The sequence below is a fragment of the Schistocerca americana genome, unplaced genomic scaffold (assembly GCF_021461395.2).
Source record: "Schistocerca americana isolate TAMUIC-IGC-003095 unplaced genomic scaffold, iqSchAmer2.1 HiC_scaffold_49, whole genome shotgun sequence".
Lineage (NCBI taxonomy): Eukaryota > Metazoa > Arthropoda > Insecta > Orthoptera > Acrididae > Schistocerca > Schistocerca americana.
The window spans coordinates 1,865,903-1,889,948 of NW_025726225.1; the positions used below are offsets into that span (position 1 = coordinate 1,865,903).

General features: G+C 40.4%; 1 protein-coding gene across 1 annotated transcript in view; it reads right to left on the minus strand.

The window, feature by feature from the left end:
- LOC124585254 (Down syndrome cell adhesion molecule-like protein Dscam2) overlaps positions 1-11,851 on the minus strand; it is a 156,198-nt gene extending 144,347 nt beyond the window's left edge. Inside the window, exon 1 of the mRNA XM_047131382.1 lies at positions 11,705-11,851. Coding sequence (XP_046987338.1) covers positions 11,705-11,851 — 147 coding nt within the window. The remainder of the gene's footprint in view (positions 1-11,704) is intronic.
- Between the last annotated feature and the right edge of the window lie 12,195 nt (positions 11,852-24,046).

Here is a 24,046-nt window from a genome sequence, read left to right on the forward strand (position 1 = left end):
AGCATAAACTAAAAAATTTAACATAGCATAAAACGGAAAAAAAGATACTTGTATGTTTATTTATTCACATGTAATGTACGTGCAGCCTGTAAATATATATCTATGCACAATGTGCATCTTGTAAATAGAGTAGTTTTTAAGTTATTCACCTGTCCCTGGTCACTGAAGTCAGATTAGTTTTTAAGTGTATACAGTCCGTCAGAATTATTATTATTGTAAAAACCTTTGTTCTGGGGCCCTTGAAATTAGATTCTAAGTGTACACAGTCCATCAGAATTATTGTAAAAGGTATGTACTAGGACAGTGGAATTTAATTGTAGTAAATAAAGTATCTCCACATTAGTTTTTAGTGGATAGTTGTGAAAAGAAAATCCAGTGCTACTGGAAAAAAAAAGCTGAAAAAGTATTCTCGACCAGTGTTACTGTTGTTGTATATAAGTTAAAATTATCTCTATATTGGAATAGCAGAGTCAAATTGTACCTCAAGAATACTATATTGTAATCTCCAGAACTGAATTGTATTTATGTGGACTGAATAAACGATAAAATTCTTTACCATATGTCTTTGTTTTTATTATTTACAAAAATATATATAAAGACTGTGCAGATCACAAATGACACTAGTTTTCCTGAAGATGTGTGCTGTTATGGAGATGACGTTTAAGATGGAAGATATCGAAACATATAGAATGGTTGCATGGAATTACGTCTAGTGCGCAGCACCAATTGGGTTATGGGAGCAGGAGGCGTGTGACTGCGCCCGCTTCCAAAGACACACCGCAGACATACCTAAAATTATATCTCCTGCGCTTGAAGAAAGCCATAGTCATAGTATCTGTGTAAAACAGTACACTGTCCAAGTGGGAACAGCGTTGAAAAAAGATCACAGCAGTTGTGAGGTACAAATTCATTTCTTTCTCATCCGACTTAAAAGCAATTTTACATTTTCATAAGTCAACACAGCAACACTATTTTCATGTCTTATTCTTCCTGAGTCGATGGAGAGCAGGTCACCCGTAGAATTCCGTCTTGAATAACAGCAAACTTGAAGAATCGACGCATCCAGAGATCTTCTCCTTCCACTTCACGTGGATGATGGTATCTGTGTGGAAGAATAATCGAAGCGAAGTCACCGTATCGCTATAGGGTATGCCAGAATCATCCCAGTGAATTCCATGGAAGAAATGGGTTAACTACTTTGAACTATTCTGTGTTTCAGCGCACTTTACATCTTTGAAAGACCTCAGTGACACAATGTTTGCTGACAATGTCTCTATTATTCCGGCATCTCCTATGTACACTACGAATGCAACATCTTTAAATATGAACATGAAATTATGTTCACACCATGAGATGCCATTGTTGAATGCTCTAGGTATGGCGCAGCATCTGTTCATTTATACAGCTCGTTGCACAACACTGGTGAGCGAGCAGTAGTTGATCACACAGTCATGTAGAACTAGAGCATAAGCTGCAGTGTGTTCCAGGAAATTTGTCGAACATTAAAATTCAATTCGTACATCTATAGGTCCATAATTAATTATCTCGTTCTGTTTCTAACAGTCTATTACAATTACAGGCGATAGCTTCTTGAATTTCCATGGACTGAGTAGACACCCTCCTCCTTCTTCTTCAGCATTTTGATAGTAAGAAGCAAGAAACCTCGCATACATGTCATATGCTAGACTGTATGCATTTTCATCCCACTACAGGTGTAAATTGTCATATGGGTAGAATTCTGAATTCAGGTAGACTCTGGCATTAGTTAACTTGCAGTTGTCGAGTACAGTGGAATCATTTGCTATAGTCGCCCTTCTATCAGTCTGAAACGTAAGTATGATGAAATCTAGGCGTCTCCAGAAGAGAAGAGGTTTTATTAGCCCATGTTTGTCTGCTTGCAGTCGGTAACACTGGGTACTCGAACACCTCCAAAGAGCGAAATGTTAGTGATAGATACGTACCAGAATTCAGAACTTTTAAAAGATTTAAACGCTCCTTGTCTGATACACTGATGTGAGGCATTACCAGTATTATCTTGCTGACTGAGATCGTATTCTCCTATTGAGCTCCTTGAATGTATGATTTATTATTCGTCGCAATCCGTACCAAAACGAGTTCCTGTTTAGCATTCATAATAATCTGCCTCATGCCCTCAAAGTACCTCATCAGCATTTTTAGAGGTGTGCATGCAGTAAATCGTTTGTACTCTGGTACTGTTCTATCCGTTGGATCGTCTATGAACTATCCCGCATGTTCCAAATCATGTAAATCCGTGGGTGATCCAGAGACGTATGTTTTAAGAGTTGATTTCATAGCGTATCTCTTGAAACAGGAATACTACAGTGATACGTGGAAGCTTGGATCCCACTGTGGCGCTGCTGTCGGTTTTACTGAATGATCCCTCTAAATTATACAACTCTTGCTTGGAAGCTGTGCAAATTTTTTTAGTACTAATAATAAAAATACCGAAGTAAGGAAGTTAATTGTTTTTGTAACCAGAAGTCAATTATTTTGTTTTACAATTAATGGCCAAATTCTGTAACTTTATATCTTCTCTCCTTTGAGTCCGTATTAAGTTGAACTTACTTCTACGTTGTCGGTATCTACACACTTCTGTTAGGTGCTTCTTCTTCCGACACCGCAAAACTTCTTATTCTTGACCGTGTAGGTAATGTAATTTTCACTTATCGGACTTCTTCCTCATATTCAGGCAGCAGGTGTGACATGACCTCTTCATGGCACATGGCGCATGGCTTCATATTTTTGCACTGAGAGAAATTATTATTTAGATACCGTGAAAGCTACTACACGCATCTCATATCTAAACATGTCCTCTCTCCACGAAAACTCAAGACATAAGGTGACAAAAAATTGAATAAGGTCTTTATCATTTGTTCTCGCCTTCCGGCGTAGCAAAATACGTATTTTGCGGGCGCTTACAGCGATTATCCTTGGCTTTTCCTACATACCAATACAAAGCGTCAACGCATCTTGTTGCCAGATGACAAACCTAATTTCATCATTCTTGTTAAATGCGGTTGAAGCATCAGGCTTATGCGAGAAGTATTCCTGACATATAATTCGCTAATCATATGCTACTTGACTGGTTATATTAGGTGAGGAAGACATTGCGAGGTTTCAAACCAACTTTATACAATTATTAACTAACAATGAAAATGAAGTTGATAATTATGGTCCACAATACGCAACTCCAAGTAGTCCCATGTCTACAATGTCACCGGAAGGTATATTTCATTGGTGGGAATCTCAACAACTTTACACCCTCTTGCAACTGAGAGGAAAAATCCGTAAAGCATACGAATCAGACTGTCGCTGGGATAGGAGTTCGTTGCAACGTTATACTCGACTCGGACTGTGCTGACGGGCAAACGTATGTCCACAGTCTGATCTGACTTGTAAAATTTACTAGGATCCTTCTACAAAACCTGTCCTTTCCTGAAAACAGTAGGTGCCCTATTGAACCTTTCTGGTTAAAGTCACTCGTTGCATTCACAGTCCTTATTTCAAATGTAAGTATATTCATATTTGCAACTAGCTCAATACCTTTTCCAGACTGTTTTAAGGCTTCGTTTAAATTGTCGATTGTATGCACCAGATTCTATTTCCACAATGTATTTTTCACCATTAATAAGCAGATGCAGTTTGTTTTTAGTCTCACTGATATTTGGTATGCTGTTGTACGTCTCCAGTCCGATCAATGCACTACTACATTTACCAATGTCTAAATCAATTGGTGGGAAGTAATTTGCACGTAATACAGATGATCGTTCTTTTAAAGCCAAAATGTACAACATTGCATCTGAACGTCAACTGATGAAGGAATGTTTAAAGCTCTTCCTCATGTATCCTCCTTCTGTGTAAACGTTAAGAGAAACATGACACATAGACGTCCGTAGAGGTAGTCTTAAAGTCCTGGCTTCAAAAGTTGTAGAACGCACGTCTCCTGCGGGTGAAGTATCGTACAAATTCTTTGGCGCTTACAGGCCACCAAATGAGTCGAAATAGTATACGTTATCTGTATTTTTCACCACACATGAACCCAGTCGGTGCCGGGATCTCCAGCAACATCTAAATTCACAATACCACGTTCACCATTTTTCCACATAGTCTTCGATAAGGTATCCCGCATAAACACACCATGCAATCTTGGAATGCTGAATTTTTTTCTAACAAACTTAAGAAGATCAGTGTTTGTGAGTGGTCAATCTGGTAGGACTGCTAATGGGTATTTTTTTTTAATTATGTATACACCAAGCCCTTTCTGTATAGTTTCAAGTATAGTCCTTTTCCGGTGGCTGCTGCTTCCATCGTGTGGTTACGACTTCTTGCTTCTTCTAACTGCTCTTAGGAGTTTTGCGCGTTCTTGACTGTTCGAGCAACAGCCGCAGCACCAAAAGCGAGGGACTCCACCGCCGACAGAGCAGAGAGGGCTGGGATGGGGAATGGAAGGAAACCACCTATTGTTCAAATGGTTCAAATAACTCTGAGCACTATGGGACTTAACATCTATGGTCATCAGTCCCCTAGAACTTAGAACTACTTAAACCTAACTAACCTAAGGACATCACACAACACCCAATCATCACGAGGCAGAGAAAACCCCTGACCCCGCCGGGAATCGAACCCGGGAACCCGGGCGTGGGAAGCCACCTGATGTCTTGGGTACTGGTAGAACTCGAGGTGCTTTAACTGATCGTCTTCTTCGTCTTCCAGTACCTTTATGCTTCAGAGCACTTTTAGCTGCATACACCGCTGTCAGGATACATTACTTTAAACACCCCTTCTTTTTCCTCATCGTTGTCTTCTTCTTCTTCAGTGCGCGACCTGCAACGTTAATAACTCGCTTGAGATTCATCACTCCTAATCCCAACTTAATTTTTACATGCATGCTTTTATCAATTGTAAATGCTGCGATTGACCTATATCAATGTCCTTTCTTTTGCGTATCGCCGTAGCTTTATCAGCTAAAATCTTATCTGCAATATGAAGACTTGGAAGATCTTTATTTGCAGCGTATGGAATGTCGTGTTCCATACACGCTTCGTCGAGCAGATTAATCCCCTTATCACCCAGCGCAAAGTTTTTCTGAAGCTTTGTTCCAGATCCAGATTAGTTATATCCCAGAATGTGAGTTTGTTCCCGTAGTGTGTAATTCCACTGGCAGTTTGTCTAGAATACCACTACTTCCTCTAACGTGTCTCCTAGCACGCATGTTATGTTACTGTGGCGCTCGTGCCCTATGTACCCTATCATATAGCAAATCATCAGCGTCAATCTAGCTGTTTTGTGGTGCAGGAAAACCAAGCTCTGGGGCTGTATTGGCTGGGAGGCAGATGGGAGGACTCTCTCTATGAGAAACACATCCGGTTCAGAGCCCTTCTGCATTTCGTTGGTGAGAAGCGATCTGCAATTCCTTCACCTTTACTATCATTCAAGACGTAAGTTCTAGGATTTGTTCTTTGCACTTTAGAAACTGTAAATATCTCTGTTGACTGGTTCGGTAAGTATGATTTCACTAATGCTTTCTTGTGTTTTCAGATACGTACCAAATCTCCTACATTAAATTTCTGTTTACGCGGATCCAGCATTTTAATGCGATAGTACACCCTATCTAAGAACCCATTATCGCGGACATCGATTGTTCTCATTTTTATTGTGCTATGTTTGGTTCGATTATACTGAGAAGTTATTTCTGGGAGGATATCTGTCCATTTGTATGAGCCGTGAAGATTAAAATGCATCCACATTTGAGCTTTTATTGTTGTATTCAAACGTCCCACGATACTCGCCTTCAGGTGGGTGAATTTTGAGAAGTGATGTATTCCATACCGCTGCATCACGGTCTTCGAATACGTACTGTAAAACCCTCCACCGTGATCAGTTTGGAGGTTGCTCGGGCATCGATGCGTTCCTGTCTGCAGCAAACGCTAAAACACATCGGGACATTTCTCCCCGTTTTTGCTTTAACACGTAACACTTAGGCAGATTTAGAGTATGTATCAATAACTATTAAAATATATTTGAATCCATTATTCTCATGTGAATATTCCCTCATATCTACAAGATCAGTCTGCCATAAGTTATCCAAACATTTAATCGTAACATGCCTACGAGGGTATGTTTAGCATGGTGGTTTGTGCAGTTCTCGAACTAGTGTCTCCATATTCGATGATACCTCTCCCTCCCTTAGGTCAGAGTTTACTGGAACAACTCCATTCAAATGAGCTGTATTACCTACAGCAGCTGATGCCGTGAGAAGTAGTCGATCTATTAGCTCGTTGCGTTCGTCATAATATATATACTGTGGGATTCGATTCTTCACTGCTTTATGCTCAATGTCAATACCATCGCACTGCTGCTGTTGTTTTCACCTTAAAGTATTTGTTTCCTACTGGTTCTGTGTTTCTTGCTGCTCATTCTTTTTGCGATCTTATGTACATCAGTCAAATACAGTATTTCACGGTACACTTCTCCATCATTAACTGAGTAATTTTTTTTTTTCGTGGGTCTTAGGAAGACAAGATTTATTAAGCTATATGTTCTCTCAAACCGCCTATCAGCAATCTGTATTCAGTTACGTTTATACGCTGCTTACCCAACATGTACAGTCTTCCTCTGCTTGTACCGTACGTCCTATCTATCTGTCCAGGGGCGTGACGGATAATGAATTCGTCAATCGTTATCGTGTGGTTTTGTTTCTGCTGAGAGCTGCCTGAGAGATTCAGTAACCAGCTTAAGGGTCTCTCTCTCAGTGTTTGCTGTCTATTCATATGCCATAAACGCGGCAACAGTAATTTCTCTCGAACAGTTTTCGGCGCTTCAATGGCTTTCTGCTTCGTCGGCTCCTCAGTGTACACTAACCAGACGTCTCTGCAGCGTGATGCTTTATATGTCCGCTGTTCCTCCTCTTATTATGTGCCTGGTCCCCCTTCTCAAGAATAAGGGTCTCTACATCTATTTTCCCCTCAATAGACTCGACCTTCTCAGTTAACTCGGTTACTCTCTTTCCGATTTCATTAGCTAGTTCATTTAATGGATTGATCATTCTCAGTAAAGTCCGGTAATACGTCTCTAGCTCCCTGCCAATACCTCCAACTTTATGCACGACAACCTGATCTTTCACAACCATGTACAAGTGAACGTTCTGTCTATGTACATCCATTCTCTTGGTTTAAGAGCTAGAAATGAGCGCGAATTTGTCCATGGTGCAGCGTATACTGATGTATTCACCTCTCTTACCGGACTATATATCCAGAAACTCTTGGAAGTTTCACCTATACCCAACATCATTCAGATTTCTTGTTTTATTAATACTTTGAATGATTCCAGCAATCGGCACATATCATTGAACGACATGTCAGTTCCTAAATGTGCTTGGTACATAGGTTCTAAAATCAGATTCTCCTGTTTGAAGGCTATAATGAGGTTTGCACTATCCCTTACCAACTGTTTCGGGATTCTGGAATATGTGTGGCATAGATAAAATACATCAGCACCAATATGACAACCGAAACTGAAATATTTTCGAATTTGGTGTTGATTTTCCATATCAACATTGTCAAATACGAATACAGTGTTTGGCTTCACTTTTTGGGTGGGGGGATATCACCGCTTTCAGTGAATGTCGTGTATGTAATGCCTTTTACACCATGAAATATATCCTGTAATAGCTGATACTTGGGCTGAATCAGTGGTTTTGAAAATACACAAACACGTTCACATCGGACTCCATCTACGTGTGTTAGCAACGTCATGAGGACATTCATTTTGTCACGATTGGATGGACCTATAATAATTGTTCGTATATTATCAAGTAGGAATATCTCATTCTTCTTCTTCTTCAGGTCTTCTTTTGCAACTTCACACAACTAGTCACCGACCAAAAAGTCCTTATGCTTCACCTACCTGGCCATGATACCGACTACATCATATTTTGGTGTGCAATGGGCTTTTATAGAAAAAATGAACACTTGTAATAATAATGATAACAATGATAATATGTGTACCCACTGCAGCGCAGTCATCTTACCGAATGAGCTACATTGGCTACATCTTACATTATATAATGACGGGGTAGTTAAATAAGAAAAATAGCAAACATTTGCGATTATATCTGTTGTATTTACATTTCAGCAGTGATACATATGCTGAATTATATCAAGAATAACAACAAAAACAGCTGATTCATTTTTTACAGTATTTCCCGAATAACTGTTTCTTTCTTGCATGCAGTAAATTCAGCATCTATTTCACTTAAAGTGATGGGAGTTTCTTTAGCTTTTTCTTTTGACACCGTATTGATGTATCATTCTATATCATCTGCATGCATACTATACGTACAGAGACAAATCACAATGTCTTTATACACCGTTTGAGCACAAGGCGCCCCGTGGTTCAGTCTCAAGGATAGTGCTATCCGTTGACCAAACGAGTTTGTAACAGTGGAGTGCTGCAGATAAATAGATCGATCTCCAGATCTCACCACGAGTTTGCGCTGTCATACACTGATGTTACAGAAAGTGTTAAACCGGCACAGTAAATGTATGGAGATGGAGAATACTCAGATGTCATCTGTTCGTTGATGTGATGCTATGCACGACACAGTTCATCCCATTCCAGCTCCATAAACCGCACTTTAACACTGCTCGATGCATTTTCAGTCTATAACATAACATGCCAGTCAATGTCCACTGGTGCTTCTATACCAATATTTATGCACTTTGAACCACTAGCTGTTAATTTATAAGTTGAAGTAAAAGCAGGAGAGCACTGGGAGAAATCGGCAGCTTCTCATCCACTACATCAACACTCTGTCCTTGCAGCAACACCGGAATGTTCAAGAATGATGCACACGTCAGAGACCACGTGGTGTAGGGCCTCTGCCAGAGTTCTGCTGAGCATCAAGGACTTGCTGAGTGCCTAAATTAATGAGTGGGATGGACAATAGAAGCTCGTCGTCTTGCTGCAGCAAGTGGGCTATTTGAGCTACTGGTCGCCACAATGCTGTTACTGCTCCTAATCCACACAGGCCAGAGTTCGCTGCAAGTCCTGACGAGGCGATGGTGGCTGCTGCCGATTCAGACACCCTAGAGGTCGCTGAACAAAGAAAAAGAAGAAGAAGAAAAAGAGAAAAAAATAAGAATCCACACACAATGACAGAGTTGAACAAAGAAAGAGTACTGCTACATGCGGTAATAGTAGCAACGACATGCAATGAGTACTTACATTTACTCTTCTTCTGCAATGAAGAGGCAGATAAGGATCTCGACTGCTAGCGATGCTTCATGGTTTTCCTTCTTCCAGATACTGGCTGGGACTGGAAGCAGTGAGCTATTGCGCTCGCAGTATATCCCCAACATCACTTTGACGTCATCAGAAATTAATTATTTATTGACTTAAGCAGGCGTTTACCGGGTAAATTCTGCTTTCTTTGTGGTTCGGTCCGACTGCGACCGAAGGCGTGTGCAGGCACGGAAGGACACAAACAGAGGAATAGCACATGTTTCGACAGGAATCTCTCCCATGCTTTTGTTCGAGGATTAATGTGACATCTGGTCTGTCAGATGCGGGGCCCAAGCAGACACCTGCATTTGGCGGCCGCGTCTCAGGCTCTCGTTGGTGTACCCCGATTCCGGGAGGCCTGCACTGGTAGCATTCCGTGCAATGCAGCGGACAGTTTTTAAACAGCATAATTACGTGTGGTGGGTGTTTCATGACATTATTCCTTGCACAATCGGAATAAAAGAAAACGATTGACTTAATTACTTCTTTACAAGACATGCATCTTTTAAAACAGAAGAAAATGATAAGCAAGAGAAACACAACTCTTGCAAACAGAATTTTTTATAAATAAACAATATACCCTCTGCTATGTAATTGGATTTCCTGTCATGAGATCCCTCTTCTCCACCACACAGCCGCCAATGTCCAGGTAGAGGTGACGGGAGGAGTGTTGGGTGGTTCACCAGAGGGAGAGGGGTTAATTAATTGATCACTTTAATTAAGTAGTCAATCAAACTGATACTGTGAGAGCAGGCTATTCGAATAACTCAGGCCAGAAAGTGTACCTGTATCACCGAAGGGTAGGCGTGAGGGTTGGAGGTTTCTTGATGGGATGGGAAGAAGAGAGGGAAGGAAGAGGTGGGGGAACAATAGGTTAAGGATCTGTCAATCAAAAGGATGGATTATCCCCAAGGCGTCTTTATCCTATTAGCAGAACAATAAGTTAAGGACCTGTCAATCAGAAGGGAAAAATGGGTTTGCCACTGAGTGCACACTTGCTCATAATGAAGGCAACATGCACTAACAAAACGCCATGATGCCCCTGTTGCGCCATTATTAACGCAGTCAAAAATAGGAAAATAGAAGACAAACGTACACTACGAAATCAAAAGTATCAGGACACCCATATGTAGCTCGGAATTGATGACTGTGTGTTACGAGTGATGGATCCGCCAATATAAACAGGGCTGGGAAGTACTACAAAATAGAAGCGATAACAGCAGAAGGACCTCTAACATCCTCTAGTCACTGTCCATCAGAGAAATTTCAACTGTTCTATAGGTGCCCACGTTGAATGCTGGTGATCTGACTGTGAATTGGGAATGACAAGCACCAATCACAGCTAAACCAAAATCAAGCAGACATCATGTACTGAGGGTTGGTGGACAACGAGCATTGCGGTGGGTGGTTGAAAAAAATCACTTGTGATCAGCAGAAGGAATCTCTCGTGAATTTCAAAGTACCACCAGCAGTTCAGCTAGAACCACGACTGTGTGTAGAAAGTTGAAAGGTATGGGGTGCAATGGTTGAGCAGCTCCTCATAAGCCACACATTTCTGTAGGCAACGTTAACTTACACTTGGAGTGGGCGCTAGACATCGATCATTGGAAACGAGTGATGTAGAATGATGAATCACACTGTACCCTGCCACATACCAATGCAAGGGTTTGATTTCGGTGAATGCCTCGGGAATGTTAGCTGTCCTCATGTGTAGTGCCAATACTGAAGTATGGGGGAGGTGTTATTATGGTATGGCGGTGTTTTTTGTGGTTATGATGTGGTGTGCTTAGGAAAACTGTAAATGGGGAAGGATACGAACACATTTTACAACACATATAAAAGAACTATAGTTCTGAGACGATGATTGTTTGTATCAGTATCGCAGTGAATCCTGGCATAAAGCAGCATCTGTGAGACAACTCTTGTGAACATTAACATTCCTGAAATGGACTCGCCTGCCCAGAGTCCCGACCTAAACCTAATGGAACACCTTTGGCGCGAGTTAGAAAGGGGAGTTCACTCCACACCCTAGCGTCCAACGTTATTATATTCTCTTCACGAGAAACGGATTGCCATTTCTCTACAGACATTCAGACGCCTCATTGAAAGTGTTTCCAGCAGAATTCAAGCCACCATAAAGATGGTGGGTGGCCTCTGTTAGGTGTCCAGATACTTTTGATAAGATAGTCTAAGTGAGGAGCTAATGCGTGTGGTTGGTGTTGAGTATCTGTCATACTGCATTCTTAGGGTTTAGGTATTGCAGCAGGATGTGGTTGAGCTTGTGATGGAGATATGATGCAGGAGGACTGGATATAAGAACCACATTAAAGCAACTTGCAGAGTGGAGGTATTGGTTGGGAGGCAGGAAGGAGGGTTGTGACACAGGTCCACTCGTCCTTACCTGTGGGGTGACCAGCTTGATCATGCCATAAGTGTGTAGTGGCTGGCCATCCTTCAGCCAAGAGATGGCCAGCTGAGGGTGACCCTCAGTGGAGCAGTTGAGCTGTGCTGTCCGGCGTACGTCCACCGTCTGCTGCTGTGGCACCATGTATGCAGACAGCGGCGCTGCCACAACAGAGAAAGCACATGTGTTACATCCCCCCCCCCCCCCACCTACATCCCAAACAGCCTATCAGAATTAGATAGCAGCCATTTCTGCAGCTATATATGAAACAAAATTTTCTCATGTAGCAGTAAACAAAAACACCTGACAAGGCTCACTTTCAACAGGGACCGAACGTCGGTAGTTTTACATATATTGACAATGCGGTCATAAACCCAGAAAAATTTTATCGAATGTGACAATGGCCGCGGGAGCCTACGTTTACATTGGGCCATGTATCTTGTTTAGTGATGGAGCCGAATTTGCCATTCGTGACCAAGTAAAAGCCGGCCAGGGTGGTCGAGCGGTTCTACGCGCTGCAGTCTGGAACCGTACTATCGTTACGGTCGCCGGTTCGAATCCTGCCTCGGGCATGGGTGTGTGTTATGTCCTTAGTTAGGTTTAAGTAGTCCTAAGTTCTAGGGGACTGATGACCTCAGATGTTAGGTCCCATAGTGCTCAGAGCCATTCGAACCATTTTTTGAACCAAGTAAACCGCTGAAACACGCCCTATTGGCTTGTTGACAATCCCTGTTGGCTTTGTCAGGTGGATCATCAGCGTCCATGGAATGTGAATGTGTGGTGTGGAATAGTGGACCATCAGCTCACAGGGCCATTTTTCATAGATGGAACACTGAATGCTAACAAGTATCGCAGCCTCCTAACATATCAGCTCCCACAGATGCTAGAAGACGTTCCTTTGCAGATAAGGAAGAACCTGTGGTACCAACATACGGCTGTCCAGTCCATAGCACGAAGTACAATGGCATATCTTCACGAATTGTTTCCAAATGGCTGGACTGGACGCAGAAGACCTGTACCTTGGATTTGACGCCTGTAAATATTTTCTGAGGAGAGAGCTGAAATACGTTATCTACAAGGACACACCAACTATACCCGACGATAAGCAACGACATGTTACTGCAGCCTGCTTAAACATCTCTGTTAAAATGCTAGAATGTCTGCAGCAGTTGTTCCATACCAGACTGGAAGCGTATATTGCTGCTGCCTGTGGTAATTTTGTACACAGCTTATGATGGTCAGTTGTCTTGTTTCTCATAAGATTCCACATAACTAGAGTATGCAGTTGTGCCGTTATTTAATGTGTGGTACAACAGATATTGAACAAGTATTGCTGTGGGAATCTTTCAAAATGAGATATCTCCCAATATGAGTTTGCAGCAAATACCACTGTCATTCTAATTTACCCTACATTTAGTTTGTAAATGCCATTAAACATTGTTTCATTTGAAAAAGTGTATGTTTTCATTAACATACACTTTCTAAGTATTAATACAATCTGTTTATTCAGTAACAATACGAACCACTGACCACCAACTCATTCTAGGAAACCCACACATCAATAGCACTTTCCATTTTCGCAAAATTTGAAATGAGAGTTTTAGGTGATTCACCCTGTAAACACTGATGAGCCAAAGCATTATGGCCACAGCCTGCCACACTCTTGAATGTCGTCTGGTGGAACTGTCGGTAAAAGAGGGGGTAAGGAAACTATACTGGAGGAGCAGAGACAATTGGGACATCACTCCAGCGGACGTATGGACAAATCACCTTACACAACTGAATTTCCAAGGACAGATTGATACAACTGCTATTGCCTAGTGTCTGGTCGGCTGTTCATGTGCTACTATCATGAGCACCTATGGAAAGTGGCTGCTGAATGGTGAATCCACCAGCAGTTGAGAAAGTTCTGGACATCGACCCCTTATAGTACAACAGTCAGTTTGTAGGCTTGCCTGCTCTGTAAAGCAAGATAGCATACAATAGCATAGAATACAATGCTGGTGCAGGAACAAGCATTTCTGAGCACACCATTCAGCACTCATAATTGAACATGGTTCTCCACAACTGATGACACCTATATGTGTCATGTTGACCCAACGAAATCATCAGTTACGATTACACTGGACAGAACGATCACCTGCTCAGATTAACCACATATTTTATTACCGTGTCCAGATATGGTCTCATCCAGGCAAATATCTACTTGAAACAGGCACCATGCCACAGACGACATTCAGTTGGGCTACCAATGGTCCTATCATTGTTATTAAAGGAACTGTGACAGTTGTGACTAGTATATCTATGCCAATTCTGGACTAAAGAGCATATTTTTTTTTTCAAAATTCCGTAATATAAACCAAAATTTTAGCTTTGCTGCATCTCCCAACCAAAACTTATGTATACCCACAAACGAAAATCTCAATTTTTAAAAACCTAATAATTTTTTCTCTTTGTAAATAAGATCCACCGAACCTCATCTATCTATAAACACAAACGAAAGTTTCATATATTTAAAAAATAAACAATCTAAAAAAATTTTATAAACAAGTTTTCCGACATAGCCTTTATCTATAATGTTGACCCAAATTTTATTTATTAAAAAATTAAAATCTAATAAACTTTTCTCTTTATAAATAAACCCCGTCAAACCTCAGCTATCTATATCATCGATTGAAATTCAAATTAAAAACTTAAAGACACATTGAATTTTTTAAAACCTACATTTTTCTACATAAATAAAAGCAAAACAAAACGTACTCCACAGCTGAGCTACTTCAAAGCTTAGAAAATTATTGTACAGAAAAACATGATGTATGTTATAATGATTTAGAAAATTATTGGAAAGAAAATGATTATTCAAATTTAACTAGGCAAGAATTGTTGGAATTTTTTGATTATTTCAATATAAAAAAATTAAGAAGTCAGAATTTATATATGAAACTATAAGAGAACTTCGATCAATTTGTAATATACAAAATTTAAACAACTACTCCAAAGTAAGTAAAGAACAGTTCATCGATCTCATTCTAAATACTATTGTCAATAATAATAACAACATCAACTATAGTGAATTGAATGAAATAGCCTTAAAAGAACTTCATGAAATCTGTTAAATGAAGAAATTAAATAATAATTCTAATTTTATTAAGAGACAATTAGTAGCTCTTATGAAAAAAACTGAAGATAAAATTAATAACAGCTATAACAATTTCAGTAAAAAATGTTCAAATGGTATTTGTAAAAGCAGCAATACAAAATATTTAAAATATTTTTCAAATCTTACAAACCAACAGTTAATCGATCTTATGCACATTATCGATAATGAGAATTATTTTAAAAAGCTTCTAGAACGCAAATATGAAGAAATTAAACAAAAAAACTATTTGAAAAGTTTTTCTGGGTACACTTTATTAGATGAAGACGACTTTTTTATTTCACCTAAAGGATTTTATATAAAATCTCCTGCTTCTAAATCAAGAATACTAACTTATGGAATTAATAATAATGATAATAATGTTGAGCAACAAGATTTTTCAATCAAATTAAGAAATAAGTAATCACCACATTAAAGAATATACAAGGAAGAGGGATTAAAGCTAACATGAAATTTTGTTTATATTAAAAAAGAGAAGATGGAATATAATTTTAAAAGAAATAATATTCTTGAGAACAACTGATTTTGAATACTATTATGAAAGATCGGTGAATAAACTATTAATTGAAATGGAATAAAGGTAAAGGAAAAATCTGAATGGTCTTTATTTTATATAAATAGTTTACAAAGAAGTGTTAATAGACACAAACAAATTACTGATTCTTCTTATATCGATTTACCAAAAGGAATTAAAAATAAAAAGCTGTAATTAATGTAAAAAACAGAAATCAAAAATATTTTTTTTAATAAAAACAGCTTTACATCCAGCAAATAATCTACTATTCTTCTACCTTTAAAATTTATATATGCTTTAGTTGCTTTAAAAATGTTACATGATTACTTTTAAATTGTTTAATTAAACTTTCTATTTTTGGAGCAACTTCTGCTTCTGACTCAATTTTTATTTTGCCATTGAAATAAAGTAAAATAGCGGGAAAATATTCGCGAAGGCAGTAAAGTAAAGAGAATAGAGAAACAGCTATAGAAGGAAAGTGATTTAGACTCAAAACCATATGGCAATGGTTTTTTGATAAAAACAGTAATGCATTAAGTACAGAATTTTTCATGAGGTTGAGCTGAAATGTCAACAGGTGGACTTACGATTGTAAGTAATGCCTGTAGACTGTTTTCAAGTGATCCTCAGACCATCATTGCGAGGTTGTAAGCAAGAACTGACGAATGGGAATTCAAGGGAATGAATAGAGAGCATAAAGTTAACACCACAAAACCAGAAGTACAACATAACGTTCTGCCCTAGTTCTCCTTTCATTACCGTCGCCATCCCACAGTGCGTCAAGAACAGACATTTTAGCCTGCCATTCACACAGTTTTAAATAAGCAAATGGATGTTTAGGAGCCTCCTCAATCTCAGTTTTTGACAGGACTTCGTAAGTTACAGCTTTAGTAGAGTAACTGTCTAATTTCTTCTTGTAATATTCCTGAAGTAATGCCAAAAGCTCACCAGATGTACACTGTTGAGCCAAAACATTATGGCCACCTGCTTAACAGCTTGTTTGTCCGTCTTTGGAACAAAATGCGTCACTGATTCTGCTCATCACGGATGCGATAGTTTGTTGGTAGGTTTCTGAAGGCGTATAGGATTAGATGTCTACGCGTAGGTCATGCAATTTGCGTAAATAAGGGGCCGCCGATTTCCTTACGCGATGGTGGCGCCCAATAGCGATCCAGATGGGTTCCATAGGATTTACATCAGGCGAATTTGGTTTTCGAGACATCAACGTGAGTTCAATATAGTGCTCCTCAAACCACTGTAGTACGGTTCTGTAGCCGAGACACGGACAGCTAGGCTGCTGAAAAATGACTTCGTCGTCAAGTTAAGCATGAAAGGAAGCAGCTGTCAGCGTATTTTCGATTGCTACTACAGGTCCTACGCAAGGGCAGGAGAACGTCTCCCATAGCATAATACTACTCCAGCTAGCCTGCGTCCGCGGCGCGCTGCACGTTTCGAGACGCTGTTCACGTCGATGACGGCGTTTGTGGAGACGACCATCGAGCTAATGCAACAATAATTAGATTCATCCGAAGAGCTGACACGTTGACATTGACTGACGATCGAATCCCGATGGTCCCGTGGCCACTGCTGTCATAACTGACGACTTCGTTGGGTCAACGTGTGAACACATAGGAGTGGTCTGCTGTGGAGCTTCATGTTCAACAATGTTCGATGCACGGTGTACCCGAGACGTTCGTGCACTAGCATTGTGCTCTTTCCGCAGAGCTGCCACAGATCGCCATCTATCCGATTTTACAGAGCAGACAAGCCTCCGAACTCCACGTTCTGTGAAGAGTCGTGGACGTCCAACCATTTAGCTCCCAGTGGTAGTTTCACGGTCCATCTACCTCTTTCCGTAGATGCCCATGACACGTGAACATTCTACCAGCTTTGCCATTTCCGAGATTCTCGTTCACAGGCTTTGTGTAATAATAATCTGTCGTTTGACGAAGTCACTTATCTGAGTGGATTTCCCCATTTGTAGCCCATATCTTCGCTAGGGTGATCCCCCATCCGCTTCTGCTGGAGTTACATACTTTTCATAGCGCGTCACGTGTCTGAAACGTCACAAAGCTGCATCCAACCTCGGGGTGGGAATTGGTCATAGTGTTTTGGCTTATCTGTGTACAACTTTCGTTTTGCTATATTCCGATTACCTGGAACGTTGACTGAATTAAAAGTAGTGCATATTATTTTCTGCCCAATTCGTGATCTTGGAGGTAAGATCGCGAATTGGACAGAAAATGATATGTCAATCACCGAATTATCCTTCAGCTTTCCCGAAGAATTGTTAGCCAGGAAAATGCAAAGAAACACCAGTGGTGCGATGATTTTTTCATGTTTTACGTCAAGAAATACATAGCCCACGAACATACGTGCCAGTGCTGGAATACCTGGAAAATGTGAGCGAAGAACAATTTCAGATGTAAACGGAAGTCACACAAAAATTATACCACTGACAGTCAAATGAAGTAAGCGAAACGCGTGTTGTAAAACAAATACATATTATTTAACCGTTAGATACATGGACTTAGATACCTTTAACAACATTATGTTAATAATTTTCACGTCAAATCTGTCTATATAATATTGCGCAAATCGAAAATTTTTCGTAGCATTCGCGTTTCGCTTTAATATTTTGAAAGGCATCATCAGTGACGTTAAATACATTAAAAATAAAACCAAGTGTAACGAAGAAATGATTCTAACGCAACAGAAATCAGTAGGTACGATGTGCATGCACAGAAAAACAAATGATTGCAATTTAAGAAAAATTGGATGATTAATTCAAGAGAAAAAACTTCACAAATTGAGGAAGTCAATAACGCGTTGGTCCACCTCTGGACCTTACTCAAGCAGTTATTCGTGTTTGACAGATTGATAGAGTTGTTGGATGTCCTCCTGACGGATATTGTGCCAAATTCTGTCCAACTGACCCAGTCAAAATCCGGAGATCGTTAAAGGACCTTGTCCATTATGCTCCAAGCGTTCTCATTTGGGGAGAGATCCAGGAAACTTGTTGTTAAAGGTAGGATTTGTCCAGCACGAAGACAAGCACTGGTAGCTGTCAGCCCCCTGGGCTGGTATTGTCTTGCTGAAATGTCCACGATGGCTTGCCATGAAGGTAAGAAAAACGGGGCATAGAATATCGTCGACGTACCGCTGTGCTGTAAGGGTGCCTCGGATGATAACCCAAGGGCTCCTGCTGGGAAAGGAAACGGCACCCCAGACCATCACTACTGACTGTAAGGCCGTATGACAGGTGACAGGTTGGCATTTCACAACTGTCTGGGGTGTCTCCAGACACGTCCTCGCTCGTTATCAGGGCTCAGCTCGAAGCGTAGCTCATCACTGATGACTATACTACTCGAGTGAATAAGATTTCAGGCTGAAGACATTTTCGGAGACGCCATGGACAGCAATTGGATACCAACTTGACTATCGCCCGTCGTACGGTCTTCAACCAAGAGTGATGCTCTGGGGTGCCATTTCCTTTCATAGCAGGACTCCTTTGGTTATCATCCGCACCTCCCTTACAGCACAGTGGTACGTCGACAATACTCCACTCCCTTGGCCTTCATGGCAAACTATCATTGGTTTACATTTCAACAAGGTAATGGCCGTCCTCACGCTGCCAGAGTTTCTACTGTTTGTGTTCATGCTTCCAAACCCTACCTTGACCAGCAAGGTCATCGTATCTCTCCCTAATTGCGTACGTCTGTAGGGAAATGGGCAGGTACGATAATAGTTGGTGGTGACTTTAATTTACCCTCAATATGTTGGCGAAAATACATGTTTAATTCCGGAGGTACGCATAAAATATCATCCGAAATTGTGCTAAACGCATTCTCTGAGAATTATTTCGAGCAGTTAGTTCATGAGCCCACGTGAATAGTAAACGGCTGTGAAAACTCTCTTGGCCTCTTAGCAACAAATAATCCTGAGTTAAAAACGAGCATCAGAATCGATTCAGGGATTAGTGAACACAGAGTTGTCGTAGCGAGGTTGATTATTGTAATCCCCAAATCCTTGAAACATAAGCGAAAAATATGCCTATTCAAAAAAGCAGATAAAACTTTTCTTGACGCTTTTCCATTCGTTCCAAATTAATAATATAAGTGTAGACCAGATGTGGCTTGCGAGACATTTATACCGCATGAATTAACAAACGACGGAGCTGATCCTCCTTGGTACACAAAACAGGTTAGAACACTGTTGCAGAAACAAACATGATAAATTTAAACAGACGCAAAATACCCAAGATTGGCGATCTTTTACAGAAGCTCGAAATTTAGCGCGGACTTCAATGCGAGATGCTTATAACAGTTTCCACAACGAAACATTTTCTCGAAACCTTGCAGAAAATCCAGAGATTCCGGTCGTATGTGAAGTATGTAAGCAGCAAGAAACAACCAATGCGTTCTCTGCGCGATAGCAATGGAGGTACTTTCGAAGACAGTGCTGCCAAAGCAGAGTTACTAAATACAGCCTTCCGAAATGCCTTCACAAAAGAAGACGAAGTAAATATTCCAGCATTCGAATCGAGAACAGCTGGCAACATGAGTAACGTAGAAGTAAATATCCTCGGAGTAATGACGTAACTTAACCACTTCATAAAAGCAAGTCTTCTGGTCCAGACTGTATACCAATTAGGTTCCTTTCGGAGTATACTGATCCATTAACTCCATACTGAACGATCATATAAAACCATTCGCTCGACGAAAGATCCGTTCTCAAAGACTGGAAAGCTGCACAGGTCACACCAATATTCAAGAAAGGTAGTAGGAGTAATCCACTAAATTACAGGCCATATCGTTAACATCGATATGCAGCAGGATTTTAGAACATATATTGTGTTCGAACATTATGAATTACTTCGAAGAAAACGGTCTATTGACACACAGTCAACATGGGTTTAGAAAACATCTGTCCTGTGAAACACAACTAGCTCTTTATTCACATGAACTGTTGAGTGCTATTGACAAGGGGTTTCAGATCGATTCTGTATTTCTGGATGGCTTTTGATACTGTACCACACAAGCGGCTCGTAGTGAAATTGCGTGCTTATGGAATATCGACTCAGTTATGTGACTGGGTTTGTGATTTTCTGTCAGAGAGGTCACAGTTCGTAATAACTGACGGAAAGTCGTCGAGTAAAACAGAAGTGATTTCTGGCGTTCCCGAAGGTAGTGTTATAGGCCCTTTGCTGGTCTTTTTCTATATGAACGATTTGGGAGACAATCTGAGTAGCCGTCTTCAGTTGTTTGAAGACGACGCTGTCGTTTACGACTAATAAAGTCATCAGAAGATCAAAACATACTGCAAAACGATTTACAAAAAAATATCTGAATGGTGTGAAAAGTGGTAGTTGACCCTAAATAACGAAAAGTGTGAGGTCATCCACATGAGTGCAAAAAGGAACTCTTTAAACTTCGATTACACGGTAAATCAGTCTAATCTTAAAGCTGTAAATTCAACTAAGTTACGAACAACTTAAATTGGAAAGAACACACAGAAAATGTTGTGGGGAAGGCTAACCAAAGGCTGCGTTTTATTGGCAGGACACTTAGAAAATGTAACAAACCTACTAAGGAGACTGCCTACACTACGCTTATCCGTCCTCTTTTAGAATACTGCTGCGCGGTGTGGGATCCTTACCAGATAGGACTGACGGAGTACATCGAAAAAGTTCAAAGAAAGGCAGCACGTTTTGTACTATCGAGAAATATGGGAGAGAGTGTCACACAAATGACATAGGATTTGGGCTGGAAATCATTAAAAGAAAGACGTTTTTCGCAGCGAAGGGATCTTCTCACGAAATTCCAATCAAAAATTTTCTCCTCCGAATGCGAAAATATTTTGTTGACACCGACCTACATAGGGAGGAACGGTCACCACGATAAAATAAAGGAAATCAGAACTCGTACGGAAAGATATAGGTGTCCATTATTTCCGGCCGCTATACGAGATTGGAATAATAGAGAACTGTGAAGGTGGTTCGATGAACCCTCTGCCAGGCATTTAAATGTGATTTCCAGAGTATCCAAGTAGATGTAGACGAAGGTCTCTCCAACGAGATCGAGATTTTGACGATATAACGCGCCTATTGGATAGAATTTGGCATATAATCTCGATTTTCTCCCATTCAGATAATCCTTTCGTGGTGCGTGTTTTTTTTTTTTTTTTTTTGTGTAGAGTGTACATACATGTTTGGGTTCACGCTAGTTACCTTTCGATATTAGACCCTGTACATTGAGATTATAAACAGTTATGGCACATTCTTGATTTTATATAACATAACAATAATTCAAATTTCTACTGACAAATTCTGTTTATGCTGCTCTAAATGCGTTCTTGTTCGTTATTTTGGCTTTAGATCTGTTTTTCTGCTTTCTGCAATCTGATTTTATTACTGCGCTAAGAATATGAACACTTGTTTACTTCATGTTATGTTTAGAATGTTGTTTACAATTACGGAACAGTATTGCCTATTGTGAAATGTGTGTGCAATACCTCTCTCTCTCTCTCTCCTTGTGTGATTTTATGTGTGTGAGTGTGTGCGTGTGTGTGAGCGAGAGAGAGAGAGAGAGAGAGAGAGAGAGAGAGAGAGAGAGAGAGAGAGAGAGCTCTCCTGGTTATCATACGCATATATCAGAACCATCAGACAAGAAACATCGGACTCTGTCTTCGCATTTGTCAGTTAAGTATAGTGAATCAAAACGTGGCCACGCATCAAATATCCTTGCAGGCAACAAGACTGACATAGTCGCCATTCAAGAGACTCGTGTGAACAGCGATCTCAAACTGAAGTCAAGAGGGAGAATACCGGGATATGAACTACTAGGAGCCACACTTCATCATGTTTATGGACGTGTAACACACTATTTGCAGTGACATACAAGACGTCTGTTTAGTGAATACCTGTACCGAAAGCGAACCCATAGTATCACCATAAACGTTGAAAGGCTGTCAATAACAGTCATGTGGGTAAACCTTCTTAAGTGGTCAGAAGAAGTCCTAACAATACAGTTATCAAAACGGAGATGTATAATGGGCTGAAGAGATAAATCTAAACCTTATATCTGATGCAAGAAACAAGAGCACTTTCAGAAAATGCGGAAAAATAGGAGCACAACCCCGACTTGTGTTTTGTATCACAAAATACACTAAATCAACATTTGCACATGTCTAGAAAGATGCTCGGAGGCTTCCCACGTGGTCAACACCTGTATGAAACAGGAATACGAATGGTAATAGTTAAGTCCATTCAAAGACTGAGGTGATGTTTCTGGAAAGCAAGGACTAACATCTGTAAGTGCACTTTAATTTTATGGGCAGTACGCTACACACTGTGATGTGACTGAATCCTGTGTGACATGGCGGGAAAATCAAATTTCAGCCATCGCTACTTTTTGTGCTAAGTGTACATTCTGTTACGACTTACTTTATTTTGGAGGGGTGGGGGGTTAATTTCTTGTAGAATATGTACCTGTAGGCAAAAAATTAAACCCACATACAGCCTTGCAAAAAATATTTTATTTTCCAAACTCGGAAAAGAAGTCAAAGAGTAAAAACGTATATCTAACGTCCGCTGCACTTGCATGGAGTAAACGAAGCACGCACCACTCGCTACTCCCATGTTCCCACATACCTTTCAATGAACGCCGCAAGGTATTCAGTAGAGTAAAAACTAGATACTGATCCTCCGATTCGGTGTCACTCAATATGCAACAGTAACCACAGGAATTTTTGTATTTAGTGCCACAGATGAATGACCAGCCCACTCCAATGAAGTGTACTGCCGCCAAACCGTTGTGAATGTTACATATTGCACTACTTCCGTGAAGGCTTTGATGGAAGAATCTATCGAAAAGTCCCAATAAACAGAGCTAAATCTCCGGTGACAAATTTAGCGACGAAATATATCTCCTTCCAGAGACTATTGAAGCGTTTAACAGCTACGGACTACAAAAATTTCAATTGACGTACCCAGCGTGCCGCAAAATCTTCTTCGGGAAATTATCTGGATTTCAGAGCTGTGGTAACAAAAGCCAGTTCTGTTCCGACGGAAATAAAACAAAAATGACATCCCATTTAGAGAGCAATAAAAGCCATATTGAAAACAATTGCGTTCATATTGCAAATAGAGTAGTCGAAGCGACATCTCTCTCTTGGTTTGGCGTTCTAAATTGTTTTGTCGAATGCGCTGCGCGTTACTTTTGTTTTTCCGCGGTGACGTCAACAAGGAGCCAAATGAAAAGTCGATCATTCCGACCAACGAGTTGTATATGGTACTTTTAAACCGGAACGCGCAGCGAAATTACTGTTTTCATTTGATATTTGCTTCTCGTTTTTCCCACTGGAAATTGATACGTCGCGTATTTTGCTCGCTTTAGTGAGGAAAATAACGCGTTACGATTGCGAGGGCGTCTGTAGTGCCACAGCAGTGAACTCTCCCACTGGCTTTGTGATATGGTCAGTGGACAGCAGTCACATGAAACGAGCGCTAGGAAGACATGGAAACAGGCGTCGAAACTTCGAGACAATGCGGCAGCACTGTTTGCAGAAAAGAGTTGTGACGAAAGCTGCTACGCCTTCCGATCACAAGGGTCCCACACCTATTACTGAATTTGTGTCCACTCTTCGTCTTTATCAAAACTGAAGCTGA